Source organism: Alligator mississippiensis, chromosome 2 (genome assembly GCF_030867095.1).
Source record: "Alligator mississippiensis isolate rAllMis1 chromosome 2, rAllMis1, whole genome shotgun sequence".
Classification (NCBI taxonomy): Eukaryota; Metazoa; Chordata; order Crocodylia; family Alligatoridae; genus Alligator; species Alligator mississippiensis.
Genome location: NC_081825.1, coordinates 149,395,963 through 149,416,976, shown reverse-complemented (window position 1 = coordinate 149,416,976; position 21,014 = coordinate 149,395,963). Strand labels below are relative to the sequence as shown.

General features: G+C 41.3%; 1 protein-coding gene across 9 annotated transcripts in view; it reads left to right on the top strand.

Annotated features, from left to right (window-relative positions):
* The window catches only part of MAPK10 (mitogen-activated protein kinase 10), a 510,659-nt gene that overhangs the window by 369,415 nt on the left and 120,230 nt on the right, over positions 1-21,014 (top strand). For 8 of the 9 annotated variants that reach the window (XM_019488162.2, XM_019488168.2, XM_059722260.1 and 5 more), the window contains 5 exons: positions 3,807-3,936; positions 12,995-13,053; positions 14,758-14,896; positions 16,233-16,398; positions 19,737-19,808. In XM_019488162.2, coding sequence (XP_019343707.1) covers positions 3,807-3,936; positions 12,995-13,053; positions 14,758-14,896; positions 16,233-16,398; positions 19,737-19,808 — 566 coding nt within the window. The remainder of the gene's footprint in view (positions 1-3,806; positions 3,937-12,994; positions 13,054-14,757; positions 14,897-16,232; positions 16,399-19,736; positions 19,809-21,014) is intronic. The other variant, XM_019488160.2, reaches the window with a different exon arrangement.

Here is a 21,014-nt window from a genome sequence, read left to right as displayed (position 1 = left end):
CCTATCAGCTGGGGACATTGGTGGTGGTGGTGGGTTCTTCCTTCCAGCACCTGCTCCCAACCAGGGGTGGCAGGAAGCAGGTATAGGATGAGGAAATCTTGCTGTCTAGCTGCTGCCCATGGCTGCAGTGGGGCAGGAGCAGCTCTGGGACTTTTCCTACACCTGGATCACCTGGTACCAAGGGTGGTGGTGGCATTAAATGGGGGTGTAACTGCACTGCCTCACCCTCCTGTATCTGTTCCTGGTGCAGAGGAACTCCTTTTTGCAGGGCTGGCGTTTGCTGTTGATTTCAACCCCTGCCCCTCTGGGTTACTTTAGTGCAAAACATAGTCATCATTGTTTCAGTCAGTATTAAAATACAGTACATCTTCAGAATTTCTCAACTTGCAGCATTGTACGCTTGGTTGTATACATTAAGTTAACTTCCTCTGAAATGTCAAACTGTGGGACAGTAATAAATGGTAAATGAATGCATGATGTACTTCAATATCTTCTGACAAAAGGAAGAAACCATATGAAGCAACTATTTATTTTATACTGGTTGGCTTTTTTTTTCTTGTTTCCAAACTGAATCCTTCTTTAAAGAAAACAATAATAAAATGGGGGAAAAAAAGGGAAAGGAAAAAGGATTATTATTAACATTTTATTGTTTGAAGGGTCTGGTGAAAGGGGGAAAAGATTGTTTGGTTAAAGCAGCAGCTGTTGACAGATCAGGTTGAACTCCTTTATGCCATGAGGTGCCACGTGATGTGCATACCTATTCCTGCTGTTTTTCACATGATCAGTCCAATCATACACCAGAGCTACAGGATAGGGATAGAGGTTGTATTCTGGGTTTTTGGAATTGTTGCAGGTATTAAATAGAAACTCCATTTGTGTCATTTATTCAACATTAACAAGTGTGCCAGAGTTACAAATGATTGTTTGGTAAAGTTATAACACAAAAAGTTCTTCTAGGATTATCTTAAAGAAAACCTTTCCATTTCAATGCAGTATAGATATTTGGTCAGTTGTCAAGAATGATCTGAGATTCTAGATCCTGCTTGTGGACCTTTTAAGCCAGAGCTGCAATGTAAAGTCAAGAATCTGTGCCATAGTCAGGTGACCCATTGAGCTCATGAGGTTAAGGCACATGAGTTTCTGTAGGAAACTGCACAGAAGGAAGTGGTATGGCCAGTGTCATGTCAGCTGCTTTTGACCCCATAGCCTGAATGACAAAGTATCCATTTATAGCTAGGTGGAGTGGTCTGGAGAAAGGCTCAATGTGGCATCTGTAGCAAGATACTCTAACAACCCTGACTTTCTGCAGTGAAAAGGAGCTATAACATTTTTGGCTTGTTTCACCAAAATGAGGGAGGAAAGAAACCAAAATTGGTGTCAAAATAAAGTATAAACTGAGGCCAAGATGACTAATGGTTCACTAGACTGCTGATTAGGGCAATTCTCTGTCCAATTCACTGCTTTCATGGACATTTAAGCATTAATACAAAGTGCTACAGCATCAGGAAGAGAGATTGACAGCATCCTCAGTGCAGTCTGTCCTGAGCTACGGTGGAAGAGGCAGGTGCCAGTTCCCTCAGGCAGAGGATGGAATTGAACCTGGGTTTTCCACATGTTGGGCAGATAACCTAGTCATATGGCTGTTAGAGGAAGATGGGTTGCTCTATTCCACTCAAGGAATTGGACCACAATCTATGAATAGTTCCAGACAACTAAAACTGCATGTCCATTTGGAAGGAATGGGAGAGGAAGGGGAATTAATTAAATTAGTTGCCAAAAAAAAAAAAAAGAAAAGAAAACCAAAAAACAAACAAATGCTCATCAGACCCTAACGGTAGGTAGAAGCAAATATCATTAGACCTAATTTACATATGTGTAAACCAATTGGAAGAATTAATGTGATGTGCTCAAGGTCACAGAAGACAGAGGTAGGAGTAGAAGCAGTAACCTGAATATCAATTCAGTGCCATTCTTCGTTTGCTACAGCATCTCAAAAGGTAGATCAACAGTTTCTTGCTGTGCAGATTTAACCAAAAGTAGAAGTGGCATCCCTCCCCTCTCTCACCTCCTGCTCCCTGCAGCAGTGAACCTCCAACAGCTGCTCCTGTACCATGCACCAGTGCTGCCCAGAGTGCATCACTGAATAGTTATGCCTCTGCACTAGGCATTTTGGCTGATGAAACAGTAACATGGCTTGTACATTTCTTCATCTAGAAGGTAACCAGGTCCTTGTCATAGGGCTTGATAAAATAATGAATCATGTCAGATCTTTACTGGTTCTATGAGATGGAAAGAATCCAGATTTTTCCCAGTTTTTCCTCCTTTCATCTTCCTGTGCCATTCCATGGACTGATTTTCCACAAGAGTCACAGGGTTGATGCTTAATTCTCCAATAAAAAAAACATGAGGCACCTATGTCTCTTTCGGCACAAGGGGCTGGTGTCCTCGATACCAATTGGCTAGGCCCCAGAAGCTCCTCAGAGCAACTAGCCCTGAGCTGCTGGCCAGGGCAGCTTTTTATACTGCTGTAGTCAGCATAGGTGCTGACCCCAGGCTCTAGCTTCCCCTGGATGCAGATCCAGGAGGAGCTGGTCAGATCATTTTGCCCCAAGTGGCACAACTTGCCCCACACCAAAGTGCATGTTCAGTCACATGCACGGAGGCAAATATCCCCAGCACAAATTTGTGCTGCTCCTATTTGAGCTGCTGCAAGCGCACGTGCCTGCATGTGTGGACAAGCCCTTGGAGAATACTTATTTCTTCTAATGTGTTTTAGCAGTTAAGATTCCTCAGATGGATGATCACATTGGCCATATTTGGTTCTTTATATTATGTGCAGATAACAGGGTTCAGGTAGATGATAGTGTTCAATTCTGAAATTGGTTTTCTCTGCTAGTGCAACAGACTAAACCTATTGAATCTCAGATTATACCTTTTCTCAGGTTCTTGCCTGACTATTGTGACAGGATCTCAGGAAGGGTCCAGAGAACTGATATTTAATTTGTTTGTGGAAGGAGTCAGCTTTCAAAAAGTATAGAGATTATGGTCAACATTTTTACAGATAAACTTAGTCTCCTAAATCAATGCTTGGGCAAAGAAACCCCTAGAGTCTTTCTCTTTTTTTTCCAAGTTCTTTTACATTTTCATGCTTAAGTGAAATTTACAAGTTATTTCTTTAAATTATACATGTGGAAAATATTATTGTGAAATTGTTTAATTCCCCTTAGAGTTGTGATTTCAAATCTGATGATTCAGTGGGCATGGCTACACGTTCATTAATGCACTTTAAATTTAATACCTCCATTGTGAGGTACTTGAAAAAGGCACATTAGCCTGTTTTAATTCGCATTAGGACATTAAAAAGCGCACATGGAGATGTGCCTAATGTAAACAAAACACATTTACAAATGAGGCCTAGGGTCAAGTGAGGGGTAGTTTCATCTGAAAAATACAAAACTTCTTATAGGGACTTGGGTCTTTGATCTTTCAGCCAACTACTGAATGGGACTCTGTTAATGGTGCGGAAAAAAGCAACTATGTCAGTTGTTTCCCCCATCTTTGCATATAAAAACTGATTTTCCTGTTGAAATTGATAGTTCCAGGGGTGTACTTCTTCCACTGAGACAGTTCTCGCTCTTTATGTGTATGTGGCTGTGGGTGTTTTTCTTGCCAATTCTTCTTTCCATGCCCTCCTCTACAGTCCTTGATCAGTGCAGAAGCCACCTGAATGGAACTTGCAATTTACTTCTAAAGCTGAAGAATTTCCTCTAAAACACACACACATCCTGTGTTTGTAATCACTACAGCGCTGCTTATGATGCCGTCCTTGACAGAAATGTGGCCATTAAGAAGCTCAGCAGACCATTTCAGAACCAAACGCATGCCAAACGAGCTTACAGGGAGCTGGTCCTCATGAAGTGTGTGAATCATAAAAATGTAAGTTTTCTTTTGCAGGTAATGGTGCGTGCTTGCTTTGTGAGAAGAAAATAAAGCCCAATCCTTTCTTTGCATGTTGATATATTTTAACATAACTTATACTATATATTTTAAAGCCTAGATTCTCAACTTGACCATGTACCCCATATAAGTGAATATATTCCCCTTCTAGGGCTATGCCTAATTTGAGACTTAGTATATAAGAATAAGTGTAACTATCACACTGCTTATGCCTTCTCCACCTTCTCTAGAAGCCCCTTCGAATCACTGGGAAGAAGCAGGAAAGGGATTTTGTCTCTCCAGAAGGAAGCAGGAAATAGTTTTCTTTTTGGTGCAGTGTCAGAGTCTATGTCAGTGAGAATTATTTTTGCTGTGGTGAAATTTATACTCCACCCCTTGCTCAAAGCTGTGCCTTAAATCACCCAGTCTGGGTCAGTATATCTGACTGTATTGTTGTTATGAAAATGTTCTTTATTAAATTAATATAAAATGCCCATGGAATAAAGTAGAGGTCTGAGATGTTTTCCCTGCTATGTAAGTGAGAGGAAATGGGATGCTGATTATTCCCATCTATCTGGGCAGCTAATTGTAATTCTGGGCAACTAGAAATTCTGAAGCCACCTGGTCCTGGTTTTGTTTTTTAATCCCACTGTTGCTCATGATATAAATAATGCCAGCAGGCTTTTTTGTGAGAGGCAAGGATTTTTGGGGATATCTTTTACTGGATAAAGTGTTTAGTTGGGTTAAAGTTAGACAAGTTTTCAAATACAAAACATTCTTTAGATGACCTGAAGAAAAATGGTTTGCATTTAAAAGTGTGTCTAATTTTATTCCAGCTGTAGAGTTGAACCAGTAAAAGATATTACCCAAAACAATCCTTACCTTTCACATAATTCCTGGACCATCATGGCTACCACATCACTCTTGCACAACCGGTAGGCTTTCAATCTTTCATAATTTTCCTTATCTCCCCTTGTCTTCTATATGTGCATTTTGTTGAGTGATGTCACACTAAGATGCGGATGTAGGCCTGTGGGGTCAGGCCAGCTCTCATGATCTCAATATTGTGCTGTTAGACAGGAGGGTGTGACACAATTGCACATATACAAACACACAAATCAATTAGGTGCATACACACACACACTACCAGCTCAGGCACATACACATCCAAACCAGCCTAGGCACATGCATACCAATCACCAATTCAAGCACATACACCCCAGAAGTTAGACACAGATCACTAATTTGTATATCATGCACACACTGCCATATATATATATATATTACACACACAGGTAAGCTCCTAACTGGGATGGTACAGTGTGTTTGTGTGTGCTTTGGGTACCTGGGATACTTGGGGGAAGTTCAGGTGAGAGAGAGATTTAATGTGTAGGGAGTGAAAGTTGCCAGAACCAGGATTAGAACTGGTAGACTAGAGGTCCCTGGGCAGAAGAACTGAGACTTGGGGGTAACTTTAGGTTAATTGATCTTAATTAATTAAAAGACAATGCCCAAAGCCTACAGAACAGGGGAGCAATGCCAGCACAGAGGCTGGGACTGGAGCCAGAGCTACAGGGGAGCTGAAAAGGTAGGTGGGGAGACAGAAAATGGGACTAAGGGAAAGTGTGGGTGTTAAAGAGGGGCCCTGGGTGTGGGGAGCCAGAGGATGGCTCCAGGACAGCTAGAGAAGTTGCAGGAAGCGGCAGTAGGTGCTGAGAGCTGGAGCAAGGCTCCAGCTGCTAGAGAAAACTTTAGGACAGCCACGAGGAGCTGGGAAACTACAGGGGTGGTGGGGAGGACTACAGAAGGTGGGGGGAAGCCTGAAAACAGACAGACTGCAGAAAATCACAGGAAAAGCAGCAGGAGAGACTGAAAGCAGGGGCAGTGGGAAAGCAGAGAAAGGCAACAAAGTCACAGGGAAAAGGCAGTAGGGATTGAGAGGAGATTGGGAAACTAGTGGAGAGGGGTAGGGCTGGAGCTGAGAGAGAGAGAGAGAATGAGGCTGGAATTTAAGATAAGAAAGGGACTGGAATTCAGGAAAACATGACCCAACTCAGGGTTGCAAATGACAGTAGTTTTATTGAACAGGGGAGATGGTGACACAATGTCTTATTGGTTCCCTTGCACCCCCCCCCCCCCCACACACACACACAATGGCAGCAGGGGTTACAGAGGCTCAGTGAAAGGGCTGGAGTTCAGGTGAGGAAGAGAAGCAGACTCCCAGTCCTTGGTTGAAGAGGGGGTGGGGGGGGTGATTGTCTAGTAGGTGTTGTCCAGAGGGGGGTTGCTGGCAAAGCCTCTGGGTGGATAGGTGGTGTGGCATGATGCTGGTCCAGACAGAGAGGGCATCCCACTGGGTCTGTCTTCACTGCCCCTTTTTATAGGGGCAGACCTTGTGTGACACTAGTGACAGAAGGGTCAGCCCCTGGCATACTGAGCATGTGTGCTCCATGCAGGGATATGCAGTTTTGGGTGTCTGTAATGGTGGGGTACAATGGTCGAGTTGCTGGTTCTGCAGGGTTTTTTCTCTTTCAAATGCTGGGTTCTTGTCTCTGTTCCTGGGTGAGGTCCATGGTTCCTGGATGAATCAATGTGAGGTGATGGCCCAGTCATTACAGGCCATTCAGTAGAGGCCTGCTACCATTGTTTGGGAATGACTAAAATACATTCTCATTCATCTGGGAACCAATTTACGTGGGAGGGGTACGTGACTCATACAGTTGCAACATGGGATGCCCAGGCAGAGGACACAAGATGGAGGCTTGACATATAAAATGGAAACTTGACATGACTTTGGTTCACTTACAAATGCAGGCCTAAACCATACAATATCCATATGAAACAATAAAAATCAATACAAAAATAATAATAATACAATATACAACAATAAGAATCAATACAAACCTAATAATAATATAATATAAAACAGTGGATATCCAAAACCAAAAACTTGCTACCAAAATAGAAATGTTAAAGCTTATCCTAAGTCTGAGCTCACTTATACTTATCTATAGGGAAGAGAGGGAGAGATAAAGTCAGAAATGTTTGGGAAAGGGGAGGGAATGCATTTTAAAATAAATAAAAAAAAAAAAGAAACGGGGGGTTTTGCTACAAGGAAATCCTAAAGTATGTTAGTATTGTTCGTGAGTCTGTTTCCTGGTTGTAATCTGGTTCCATTTGATACAATTGTGACAATAGGTTGCTCGTGGCTACCCTATTACATTGTTCAAATAATTCAGTACTCTTTTATTCTGAAAAAATACTCCCTGCTTCTGTTCCTGTTTAATTGCCCAAATCCTGCTTGAATTCATCATCTCAGAAGCAGTAGCTTAATTTGGGATGGGTGAGCCCCAAGTGCCAACCAGAATGGGAGTCTGTGCTGTGGCAACAGTAGCAGCACCACCTTGCTGCTGTAATAGCATCAACTGGGGTGGGGAGACTGCACCATGGCAGCATCAGCTGGGGATTATTTGTTTTAGTCCCCAGGCCAGTTAAGACTACTTTCCTGGCACTTGGCACCCCCTCCCATAACACAGTACCACATCCTGCCTCTCCCCCTCACCCTTGTTCTGCAGCAAGATTTTGCCCAGGGTGCAAACCTTGCTAATTACACCTCTGCTCACAAGTCCTAATGAAGTCAATGAGACACTTACACGAGTAAAGCAGGCAGCTTTTGGCTTGTAATTTGTAGCATAGTATGCTTGCATATAAACTCTTCAGGGCAATAGAATCCTATTTGTGCGGAGTGTTTGTGGCACACTGTGGGTTTTACAAATAATAAATATAATAGACAGTAGATGTTCCTTTCCATTAAGAGTGAATTAATAAAAGTGCATTACATGCCAGAAGTTGTCACAGATCCTGAAGTGACTTTTTTGCCCATTCAAACCATGAATTAATATGATTGAGTAGCATGATATAGAGCGAGATTTAACATCCTGTTCTTCAATCATTAAAAAACGGATTGACTATGTGTGTTTCCTTCCAATTAGCTATAGTCCTGGAATAACAAAGACCAAGAAATGGAAATATGAGAAGTTATAAGACTTGTTTTAGAGACTACAAAAAGCAATTTCCTATCAGTTCTCCTGTTACTGCCTTAATCCTAGTGACTATTTTTTGATCCTCTGGTTTACAGAAGAGGAGTGCCCCTAGCAGACAATTCACAGAGCCCACATAGAGAAGTACAAATTATATTTTAAGTGTCAGGCCTTATCTATTTCATTCCTATTGTTTTGAATGAAAATTGCATGATTTAGACTTAGGACTCTGAAATGAGGCATGAGTCCCAGGGATGAGTGAGTTGTGACCTGCACAGAACAAGAGTATGCATTATGACCAACTCTTCTTAATATCTTAGAAAAGGCAGAGATCTGTGGAGACTGCTTACTTAAAACATACCATTTTAAAAACAATGTATGCATGACCAAACAGGGGTAGAGAGATAGATACTCTCCTACTACCTGGTTTAAGACTCAAACTATTTATCATTAGAGCTTTCAAAGGGAGGGCTAGAAAAGAAAAATCTCAAAAATGTAAAGGGGAAGAGTTCAAGAAAGATGGTGGAAGAAAGCAGAGAGGAAAAGAGGCAGATAACACAGGCAAAAATGTCTTTCTTTCAAAATTCCTACAAGGAAAGTCTGCAAAGGGAGCCCTGGTAGGGAAAAATTTCTGTAAGATTTCTTTCATGGAATTTCTGACAAACTCTTCTTTCTTTTTTTCTCCACATATAGAGGGTGAGGACACATGTAACAATTGAACTCTCCCAAATTGTCAATGATTGAGAACTGGTTCATAATTGTTGCAGGACAGGGTTCAGGCACATGCAACAATAGAACCATTCCCAAATGTCACTGATTCAGAACCAGTTCATGGCTGCGTACAGTGCTGTGGCTCCAACACCATGAGGTGGAGTGAGTACATAGTCCAGAATGCCTTACAGTTGGTGAAGTGGAGGCAGTGCTTGCACCCATGCTTTGGGGGGCTCCAAGGAGTGGATGGGGAAATTTTCACATTTCAACTTTGCCTTCTCCCCTAAACTTGAGTTCAGTAAATTTCAGTAGCCTGCAATTGACTGAAGTCTGCAGTGTGCTCACCTGAAGTGTTGGGTGGCAGCAAGGATAGGAGTGCTTGGGCCATGGGTAGATCCAGGATTTCCTTAAGAGGGGTGCAGCACACTGCCCCCAGGGCTATGGGGAGATGGGGGCATGCAGCCTCTGGGCTGGTTGGAGATACTTGAGAGCTAGGTAGGGAGAAGGCATGCAAAGGGAGGGACTTACCTACTACTTCCTGCCAACACCACTGCTGCTGTCTCCATCTGATCTTGGGGCAGTGGGCAGAGCTGCTCGTGCCCTACTTCAGCTGGGGGCTGTGTGGAGCAATTGGGTAGGGAAGCTGGGCTTGACTGTGGACAACAGAAGTGCGCCGGATCCTCTTTCAAGCCCCTGATCCCTGCCAAACCCCTGCCTCTCCCTCCAACCCCCATCTGTGTTGCCTGATGGCTGGGAGCTAGTGCTGGAAGGAGGTGTGGGGTCCTGTGGGGTCAGGTCAACTCTCAGGATCTCAATCTTGCACTGTTAGACAGGAGGGTGTGACACAATTGCACATATACAAACACACAAATGAATTAGGTGCATGCACACACACACACACACACACACACACACACACACACACACACACACACTACCAACTCAGGCACATTCACATCCAAACCAGCCTAGGCACATGCATACCTATCACCAAGTCAAGCACATATACTATACACCCCAAAAGTTAGACAAAAATCAATTTTCCATACCCACACACTCAGTACACATACACAGATCACTAATTTGTATATCATGCACACAATGACATATATATACACACACACACACTCACCAGTTCACACGCATACAACCCACCTACACATACACACAGGTAAGTTCCTAACTTGGATGGTACGGTATGTATGTGTGTGCTTTGGGTACCTGGGATACTTGGGGGAAGGTTAAGGTGAGAGAGAGTTAAAGTGTAGAGAGTGAAAGTTGCCAGACCTGGGATTAGAACCAGTGGACTAGAGAGAAGCTGGCTGACAAACTGAGGCTTGGTTTTACTTAAAATCAAGTGGCCCCAGGGTCACTGGTGCAAGGGGAAAAGCATGGTGGCAAGGAAGGGACAGCCAGGAAAGAGAGAGAGGCAGAAACCTGGGAGCTTGGGGCAGGAAACTGAGGCAGACAGCTGAGATATTAGCGGGAGGGGGGGCAGATAAGTGGTGGCAAGGAGGAGACAGACAGGAAAGAAACTGAGGCAGAAACCTGGGAGCTCAGGGAAAAAGACAGTGGGGACAAGGCAATAAGAGTGGCAGAGATCTGGGGATGAGACAGTGGCAAAGAAACAGGCGATTTGCAGGCAGAGAGGAGCTCAGGACAGGTATTGGAGGTGGCGGTGAGCCAGAAGCAGCAGAGGGAGAAATGAGACAGAAGTTAGAGGGGCGAGGAGCAGGGATTGGAGCAGGGCCAGAACCATAGTAAAGCAAAACCCAACTCAGGGGTCCAAATAAAAGGTTTATTAAACAGACAACACACTACACAGCCCCATGAAGTTATTGGTTCACACACACATGCACACACACAAGCACTCACAATGGCAGCAGGAGAAAGAGACTCCATGGAAGGGTTGGAGTCCAGGTAGAGAAGAGAAGCAGAGTCCAAGTCCTTGGTTGAAGGGGGGGGGGGGGGGGCCCTATCCAGGCTGGAAAAGGGTCTTTGACCAGTAGGTGTTGTCCAGAGGGGGGTTGCTGGCAGAGCTTCTGGGTGGATAGGTGGTGTGGCATGGTGCTGGTCCAGATGGAGAGGACATCCCAAGGAGTCAGACTTCACTACCCCTTTTTATGGGGCAGACTACCTCTGATCTCCTATGGGAGGGCCTGTCCAGGCAATGTCAGTCCTGTTCCAGAGGGTTCCAGGTGTTCTTACTGAGCATGTGCAGCTGGCACAATGGTGGTTTGCCTCACCTTTTGTTTCTTTGAATGCGGAGGGTGGTCCCAATGTCTGGGTCGTTGGTCCAGGTATTGGTGTTGATAGTTCGGTCATTCAGAGGGAGCTATTTTTTTAGACCTACTGCCATTGTCTCTCAAGCACCCTCATTCATCCCCATTCATTCAGGAACCAAGTTACATAGGAGGGGTAGGTATGAGTCATAGGTTACACAATGGAGCATGGGGAAAAGATGGAGACTTGACAAACAAAACGGAAACTTGATATGACTTATGCTAACTTACATATGTAGGCCTAAATCATATAGTATCAGTAAAACAGTAATATAGAACACTAAAAATCAATATAAACATAATAATTATACAATATAAAGGAGAAAAAACAAAACAAATACAACTTGCTACCAAAATAAAATGCTGAAGCTTATCCTATGTCTTAGCTCACTTATACTTATCTATAGGGAATAGAGAGGAAGAAAAAAAAAGTCAGAAATGGTTGAGGAAGGGGAGGGAATGCATTTTAAAATTAAAAAGGAAAAGGAAAACTGGGAGTTTTGCTACATCTTCATGCTACCACTGTTGTCCCCTGCTAGGCCTGGCACCCTGTACAGCTGCAGCCAGATTTGCCTGTGTTACCTGGGTACCCTGTGCCTGGATCAACCCGGAACAGTGATGGAAGGAGGTGCATTTTCACTGTCACACCCATCTGGATCTGCCCCTGACTTAGTTCCCAGGGTCTGACAGGGTCGGGGTGAGGCAGACATGCTGAGGGGCTGCAATTGAGTAGGGAGTGAGCTGTTTGTTATAAAGTTAGCTTTTATTGAACAAGAAGTAGAAGGAAGCATGTTAAGAAAAAGTGTCAACCAAAAGAGGGAAAAAAGGGGGCAGCAGAGTTCTTTCTGTGCACCAGAGTGGCCCATTGCAGCAGTAGGGGTGGCAGCAAGGAATGTTGCTGCATGGGGATTTCTGGAGGATTGACCAGATCAGTGTCACAGAACACTTTGTGTCCACACATAACACTGAACCAGTTCACAGTGAATTGGTTAAAAAAAAATACTTGATTTTCCAGGTACACTTTTGAACCACTCCAGGCAGCTTTAAACAATTAACAGGCCTATATGTCTGTCCACTTCAAGCTTAAATCACATTTAAACGATTCTAAGTGTTGTATGTGTTTCCATGCCCCAAGAGCAGAAAGGTCCTTTGTACTCCAAAACACACACATTCCTTCTTTCAGGAAGCTTTCCACACTAGTTTTGGCCCACCAGACAGGATTCCTAGTGTGCATTGTGCTTCTGGCCACTTTTCAGAATTTTCTGTGGTTCTTCAGCATTAACATACAGCTACTAAAGCAGGATACCTCGGACCTGGAAGTGTGTGTGAGTGTGAATGTGCACATGTTTGCAGAAGAACTGAAGAAATGTCTAAAATAGTGAAAAATTCTTGAGTTGTTTTAATACAGTGGTCCTTGATTATTTCAGCTTTCAGAGATGTCCTCAGTATATATCAGAAATACCTAGTTGCCTGACTGGGACTATTAGGATCATTTGAACAGAGGTTGATGAGGTTATTTGGGTAGATGTGATATCTTTTATTAGTCCAACTTAATAGTTAGAAAAATGGTTCTTTGCAAGCTTTCGGGCACAAACACACACAAGCTTTGTGACCCAAAGCTTGCAAAGAACCATTTTCACAAGTAAAGATATCACATCTACCCAAAGAACATTGTCTGCCTATGTCCTTAGACCGTTGCAGCTACAAGCAACAACCCTTGAACAGGGGTTGAAATTTAAACCTGCAGCTCCAAAATTTCAAAGACAAATTCCCTCAGCAAACTTGCTAGTCATTGACAAGCACCAACCCTTCTCTCACAGTCCATTTCAAAGGCACTCTGGAAATGAATGGAGCTCTGTCACGTTCTGTTCTGAAATTTACCTGTTGCTTACTAGCAACTACAGCAGGACTTGTCTCTATATAAACTGAACAATGGAAAGGGTAATTTATTCTGTAATATAGGGATCCTTCAGAATACTTATGTTTATCTTCCTTTTTCCTTCCTTGCTTTGCTCTGCTTTTCAGATTATCAGTTTATTAAATGTCTTCACACCACAGAAATCTCTGGAAGAGTTCCAGGATGTGTAAGTAGTGATTAAATATAACCTTTAGAGGGAGGTGGAGCCTCATATTGCACAATGAATACAATAATCCCAGAACAATAGAAAGGATGACTTCCTTTAACAAGTCATCTTGTGGAGATGAAGAATGAACCTGTGAATGAAGAATGTCTATCTATTTTAAATATAAGATACCGATCACAGTGGTATCTAAGTACAACAAAAAGTGTGTTGCTTATAGTTCTTGAGACTATGATATGTGTGTGCCCACACACGTATGCGACTATGAGCAGCTAAAAGTAACTATGCTCCTTGCCTTTGTGTTATTGGTTTGCTTAAGGAATTATTGTTATATAATTCCCTGAGGTATGTGGGGTTTAGTAATGCAGTAACTCACGCTGAAAAAATCTCCTTGTAAAAGAGGGACTCATGAGAAACATGTCCCCCTTTCATATTTATTTTGTAATAACCTTTGACTATGTAAAATAATCTGCCTTGGGAAATAGTGCAGGGTACAGAGAATTACTTGCATCTCCACTGAACATTGCCTCTTGCATGGGTACTATTGTGCTTAGCCCTGTCCTGAATGAAATTGCAGACAGTCAGAAGTACTTTTTTTATATCAGCTGAACTCCTTCTGTCCTTCAGTTGTTCCACTTTGTTTCACACTGTAATGTCCATGCCCACAAAAGGAAGGGGCATTATAGTATTGTCTGGAGGCAGCCTAGTGCTACCAAGTCTCTGCACATAGAGGTACTGCTTCATTATCTTTATCTTGTGATCCTTGAGTTCTGCACAGAGATTTGGTGAGATAGTCATGTGATTGGTGATGAGCCTGAACTGTGAAGCTGAGACATCAACATGGATCTAGAGTTTTTCTCAAAGCCAGAGCAAGCTCTAATTTGGTGTTCCAGTCATGGTCCAGTTCTCTTTTTGATAGGAATAATCCCATGAAAACTGAGGTGATGGGTAAAATCAACACAGATTACCTCTCCTGGAGGACTGAGTTCATATTCTATTAAGGCTAATACTCATGCTTATTAAGCAAAGGGACAGGGTAATGTTAGATTAGTTAGTTGGCATTAGAACAGCAGATGGCATTAGAACAGCTGGGTGGCACTTTTGATTCAGAGAGGCATAAACTTTCATAGGCAACAGCCTACTTCATCCAACGCGATCAGACCATACAGGAGCACCCAGTCAAACATGCCAAAGATGTGTATCATGGTCATACATTTTTACCTCCTTCCTACTTTTTCCATTCCTCTGTGAACTTTGAGACCAATATTCTGAATGTGCTGTGTTACTGTTTCTCATGGATGGTGACCAAAGACTGATGAAAGATTTGGCTGGTACATACAACCCTTTTAAGTTGTGTCAACATGTTTGAAAATAGCATGCTGAATGTTCTGTGTGACTATACAGAACCCACTTGTGTTGACGTAGAAAATGGTAAGCTCTAATAATCCATTGATTTTAATGGAACATTAGTAGAATGATGGCTGCATAGCAAGTATAGTAAGAATCAAACCATAGAATGGATTAACTATTCTTTGAGCTCAGCAGCATGGCCAGTTCAGAATCTTCTTTCCCTCAGTGTTGCCAGTGGAAGTAAAAAAGAAATGCATCATGAACAAAGCAAAGTAAGCATTGATTATTACAGAGAAGAAGCTGAAGGTTTTTTTTTTTCTGCCCAGGCAGTAACTATATGAATTTATTCTCCTCTAGTTACCTTGTAATGGAGTTGATGGATGCCAATTTGTGCCAGGTGATTCAGATGGAACTAGACCATGAGCGAATGTCTTACCTGCTCTACCAAATGCTGTGTGGCATCAAGCACCTTCATTCAGCAGGAATCATACACAGGGTAGGGGGGAGTTCTCTTTGAAGGACAAGATGGTTGTTCATTATTGTCTTGATTTGTACCACCATGAAAAATGTTCAAATCATTTATATTTAGTTCCAATTGTAGCTTAATCCTTTTATTGAGACCCAAGCTTCTCAGTTTAAACATTGAGACTTCCTGGTTAATAGCCTATGTTTGGGAAGTTAACTGTGTGATTGGAAGCCAGGGACAACTTAATCATCAAACAGAAAGTAATGGGTCATAAGCAGTATAAACAAGATCATTAATGATTATCTTTGGAATAGGTGGAGATGACTGTTGTTTCTCCTGAAACTCCAGCTGCCTGTGACAGTTGGGACAGTTTAAATGGAAACAAACCTTATCATATTAAAATATTCTAAATCAATGGTGCTCAAACTATATTCCAATGATCACTTGGTGGAGGTCCAGGGGGAGCAGCTGGTCACATGGATTTGGTTGTTTTTATTGTCTTCATGCCTTAAAACAAACTAAACTTATGTTCTGTGTATCCCTAATATAATGTTTTCATGTGAGCAATCACTGTGGTTGCCACATAGGTAATATTTTATTACAAATGAGAAGGGAGGTGGTTCATGTCACTGCTCTTAGTATAGTAAATGATCCATGCAAGTGTGGACAGGAGAAGTAGTCTGGCTGATCCTGAATGAGTGAAAAATTTCCAAGAGACAATCTCTCTTAAGTTGTTCACAATAGTGTGAAAATAGCCTGGGAACCCCTCCTAAAAAGTATCAAGCAAGTTTTATGGTTTATGAAGAGGACCCAGTCAGACTGATGGACTAGATGTTACAGTATACAAAGACCTTCTTCTTCTATGGAAGCGTGTGCTTTCCATAGAAGATGTAATATGTTTGAGTGTCAGAGTATAATAGTTTTCAAGATAAAGAAGTCGGTCAGGTTCTTTCTGCAAATAAAATATTGAAATGGCCCCACATCCATGGTTAGTGATGGGACCAAGTAGGCACTGTCCCTTTCAGATATTCAAGTGGAAACAAAATATTTCTATTCTCATTCTGTGAGATTTTAAATCTAATGATTTTACACCCAAGTATTTCTGTCATCCATGTAAAGGAATCATAAAAGAGCAACTGTCCCCTTGGGCTCTAATTGTTTACCAGTATGACACACATTTCAATACAGGCACCAAAACAACAGTGTATTGAGTACCATTGCTGAAAAGTGCCTTCTGTTAATAGTTAGTGTTTCAGAGCAATAAAGAAGTGTTTGGACAACCTCCTAAAATTATCCAAGTCATCACTGCTTTTATAAATTGCCTTCATAAATGGGAGATGTCTCATTTCATGTATGTCTTTTGCAGGATTTAAAACCAAGTAATATTGTGGTAAAGTCCGACTGCACATTGAAGATTCTGGACTTTGGATTGGCAAGAACTGCAGGCACCAGTTTCATGATGACTCCTTATGTGGTGACACGTTACTATAGAGCACCAGAGGTCATCTTGGGAATGGGCTACAAGGAGAATGGTAGGGCTGTACTTTGTAAAAAGCACAATCCAGCCCAAAGTCTGTCTTTGCTATATAAGGGGACCTGGAGGGGGAAAACTAACAGAAATGGACCTCTTGAATTGAAAATCAGGTGATATTAAACATGACTTTCTAATTGTTACATGCTGGAATAACACATGGTACTTGTCATGCAGTTTGCGCTGAATTTAACTGCTTGGAGTGTAACAGAAAACCTGTGATTAGCTAGGACTCCTTTGCCTGAATGACAAATCCTTTTTTGGCCAGGTTTGTAATACAGAGGCAGATGTGGCTAAGAAGCAATATGGAAACTGTTAGGGTTGTCAGAAGAGATATTCCAAATCCATGTCATCTTGCTCACAGAGCTGTCTTAGTGAAGAAAAAGAAGAGATGAGTCAAAGCCAAAACTTGGAATCCTAACAGTCCCTAATGTTTCCAGATGGAGACCTAGATCTGATTCTTATGACTTGTTCCTACTTTTCTCAGAGACTGAATTAAAATCCCAAACTCTTACTTCCTGATCTGTTGGGGTGTTCAAGATCAACATCTGATTATGTAGCTTGAGCCCATATCTAGTGAAGGAGAGGGAGAAAAGAGATGAGAGAGGAAACTGAATACCTTTCTGCTACCTCATTTATATGTAATTTTTCTAGCTGTAGATGGTAGTGCAGTGAAAAATCTAGCAATAATCTGGATATCTCTTTGACCCTAGAGAGGTTCTGGGATGCAGGCAGGGCTAATTTTAATATAGGGGACCCAATGAGAAAGGAAATCATATTTTGTAAAGGAAAAGCTTTATTTCATATAGAGTTCTTGTTCTGTAACAAAACGAGGGATTTCAAGTGCCTGGCTGCTAGTTGGATCAGGACAGAAAATGTAGTAAAGTAAATGAGTAGACATTCATTATGTTACTATTTCTGTTGCCAAAGCACTCATTTCCCTGTTCAATGAAGGGACCTTCTTAACGTCAAATGTAACATGGAAGTGACATGACCTCAAAATGATGTTTTGAGTTGAAGAATTCCATTAGCATGCAATAGTATTTTAAGAAACAGCCAAGTGTATTCTGTAGAGGACAATGTGATTTGTTCTTTTGGACTGACTTCTGTATTTAAGCAGTCCTATGGGCACACTCCCATTACACCTTTTAAAATCCACAAGCTCTTTCACTGTAGGAATTACCAGTGGTATGTTGTAAATTCACAGAGCAGTTATTAATTATGAAAAATAAACAGGAAAATATATATCCTAGAAATATTGTTCCTACATTTTGATTTGAGTACCTCCAAAAATCTCAGTGTCAATCAGGATCAAGTCATCATTTCCTGATCCTAATATGTTGAGTTCTTTTTAGTCTGAACTGAGTTAATCTGGCTTTATGAAGTTTTTCTCTCAAAGCATTTTACAAGAGATTGATGTTGTGCTTGATACAACAGAGAAAATTCTTTATGCTTTCACACCATTATCACTACAGCCTAAATAGAATTTGGGGCACTTTTACGATCAGTGGATCTGAGGCAATACTATGAATGTATGCAGCACTCAAAGATCCTGAATCTGTGCCCACTGAAGGAAGTGGAAAGACTCCCATTGACTTCCACAGGAAATTAATCAGGTTAAAAATGAACAAAGTACTTTGCTATTTTTAGTGAAGGGGTGGGGTGGGGGGAGGGGAGTTCAACTTAATTCAAGATAGAAAGAAGAAATTTGGAAATGAGGCTCATGCGGTCTGAGGAGCTGGTTTGCAGTGGAGCCCCAGTCCAGCTCCCACAGAAGTCAACAGAAGAGATTATTTACTAGTCCACTGCTCAGGCCTGACCTGCCACATTCTATGAACTCCCCCACTTTTTTTCTCCCTACTTTGTGCATTGACTGTATGAATATTTGTTCACTGCTTTCATTTTCTCTCTGCACCTGGTTGGCTAAAGATGCATAGTTAACACCAGTTTGCCACCCTCCCCATGGAAGGACCCACAACTGTCATAGAAGAAAACACTGCATCAGGCATGCTCTTGCTCTCCTGTGTCCCCAGTGCCTTTACCCTCCTTTCCCTTACTAGAGCATTTCACCTTTGTTTTATTTTACCAACAGAAAAGTTGTTTGTTTGTTTTTAAGAGAAAAAGGGAGAAGAAAAACAGGCAAAATTGGTTGTATAGACCAAACAAGAACTCAAATTTGAGGAAAAAATACACCGGTTTCTTGAAAATAAGTTTTCCTCCTAATCTCTCTCTCTCTCTCTCGATATATCTGTAGATACAGAGAGAGCTTTTTTTCTTGTAAAACTTCCAAGGAACAACCTAATCAATATGTGCCTGTGCACATGACATCTTGTACCCAAAGGCAGTGTTGGGAAGCATAGAAATTTTCTCAGGACACATTTGCATTCCTTCTGCTCAGCACTCTGTATTGTAGTGCATATATTGTACACAGCATAGGCAGCACTTGTCAGACTTCATGTTCTTTTCCAGCTAGTGTGTAACTGAATGGCATCACCTGTATAAAAGGCAGATCCCGCAGCAGGAGTTCTAAAGACTCTGTGAGCATAGCAGTGAGTATACCTGTTCTCCTTACTCATATGGAACTCCGTGTGTAAGGGCAGCAGGTGTAGATTCTATCCTACTGGAAAAAGCCTATAAACAACCCAGAGTATCACTACTGTATGATTCCAGATTATTGCTATTCTTTGTAAAGGAAAGAATTTAGACATTTGTTTTTTCACACTTCTCTTTTTCCCAACCACTACACAATTTTTCCTTGCAAATCAAACACGATTTATGCGCTGATTAATTTTTGCTGTTGGGTAAAGTTAGTCTTCCACACAGTCTGAGGGGTGAAAGGAAAAGTAGCTTCCTTTGGAGTTCATTCCTTTCTTTTTCATGTGTTCTAGAACATATAGCACTAAACCCTCTGCTGAATTATCCAGATAATTTTAACTTGGATTAGTCATACCTTCATCCAATTACTTTCCAATAAGTGCAGCCTGCTTGTGAGTTCATTTGGTCTAGGTACTTCTTTCACGTTACCTGAATCAGAAAAATGCTGTATTGACAAACCTCTGTTTGGTTTTACGGTGGGGAAAAAATATAATATTTTTTTAGCAAATGTAACTAAACCTCTGACAATGCTGATATTTTGAATATTCTCCAATACTATTGAGCCTGATGCTGCTTTTATTTATTTACTCATTTATTTTAGCATTCAGCGGGAGGTGGAAAAAATAAAAACTGTACTGTTCTGATCAACCTGCTCTTTTTCCCCTCCTTTAGGAGTGAAGTGTCTTAGTTAACTTTGCTTTTTTTCCCCTCCCCTTCTTCACTTCCCTGTCTCTGCTGTTCTAGTGGATATATGGTCTGTGGGATGCATTATGGGAGAAATGGTTCGCCACAAAATCCTCTTTCCGGGAAGGGACTGTATCCTTGTGCCATTTGCTGCAGCTTCATCCAATTATTTATGCCTTTCCTCCACCCTACCCGCTTTAACATATAATGAACATACCAGGACTTTAAAGTTGATTTGATGAGGTATGAATAATTCTGAGTGGGACCAACCCATTCATGATACAAAAAAAAAGAAAAAAGAAAAATAGATGCGCACTGAATTATTTAAATCAATTAATCTTTTATTATTATAATACTTTTACAAAAAAGAAACCTTTAAAATAGCTATGTGTACCATATTAAAAAGACACTCAAAAATTAATTAAATGATCATAATTTTGCAAGCTTTTCTGACAGAATATTTTTCTTTAAACGATAATCAATCTTGGCCCATCTTTTCTGTAAATCTGCTTTGATGTTTTGAAATTGGTAACTTCATGATGTTTATGTTGACATCATAATCTTTTGCTTGCTAATGCATCATTGGTTTGGACTCATTTCAATGCTGTATAGGCTCAAAATAGAGTCAATACAACATTTTTTTTCTGAAAAGTTTTGATTCTCCCAGTTTAAAACAACCACATACCTGGCATGATTTCCAAATTTGCCAGACTGGATTCCCACTGATTTAAAAACGGACTTTCCTTCACTTGCATGAGGTCTGTGTCATTAACAAAACTGTGCCCCCCTCTATCTTATACTTCTGAGTTCAGTTAATATCCTTTTTATCACCTGAAGTGGTGAAAGTAATACTAGAAAATTAAAGCAAAAGAGGTCTTTACTTAGCTTTTAGCATAACAAAAGCTAAATAATAGGCTCTGCCTGCAGTAGATAGGGAAATAGATTTGTGTGCATCAGAATAAAAATGCAAGAGCATGACATACTTTCTGCTTTCAAAAGAAAAAAGAAAATGATGTTTGGCATATTGGCAGAAGGATGCCCATAAAAATCTGGAATCAGCAGATACATTGTCAGTTGGGATAACAAATCCAGTTATACAGATGTAAGGTCTGAGAACTAATTATTTTTTCTTGGCTTTTCAGTGATCCTTGTCATGTTGAATGAAGTTAGGCCCATGCTGTCCTGATTTTGCAGTGGGATCCATTTGAGAGGCATCCTGTGAGAAACAGTGAGTCTCCACATGGGTCCCAAAGTCTGCTCACATGTATGTAATGGTAGGATTGAGGTCTTTCAAAGGTCATCGACATGTAACATGTTGTTTTCTTCCCCAAATACAGA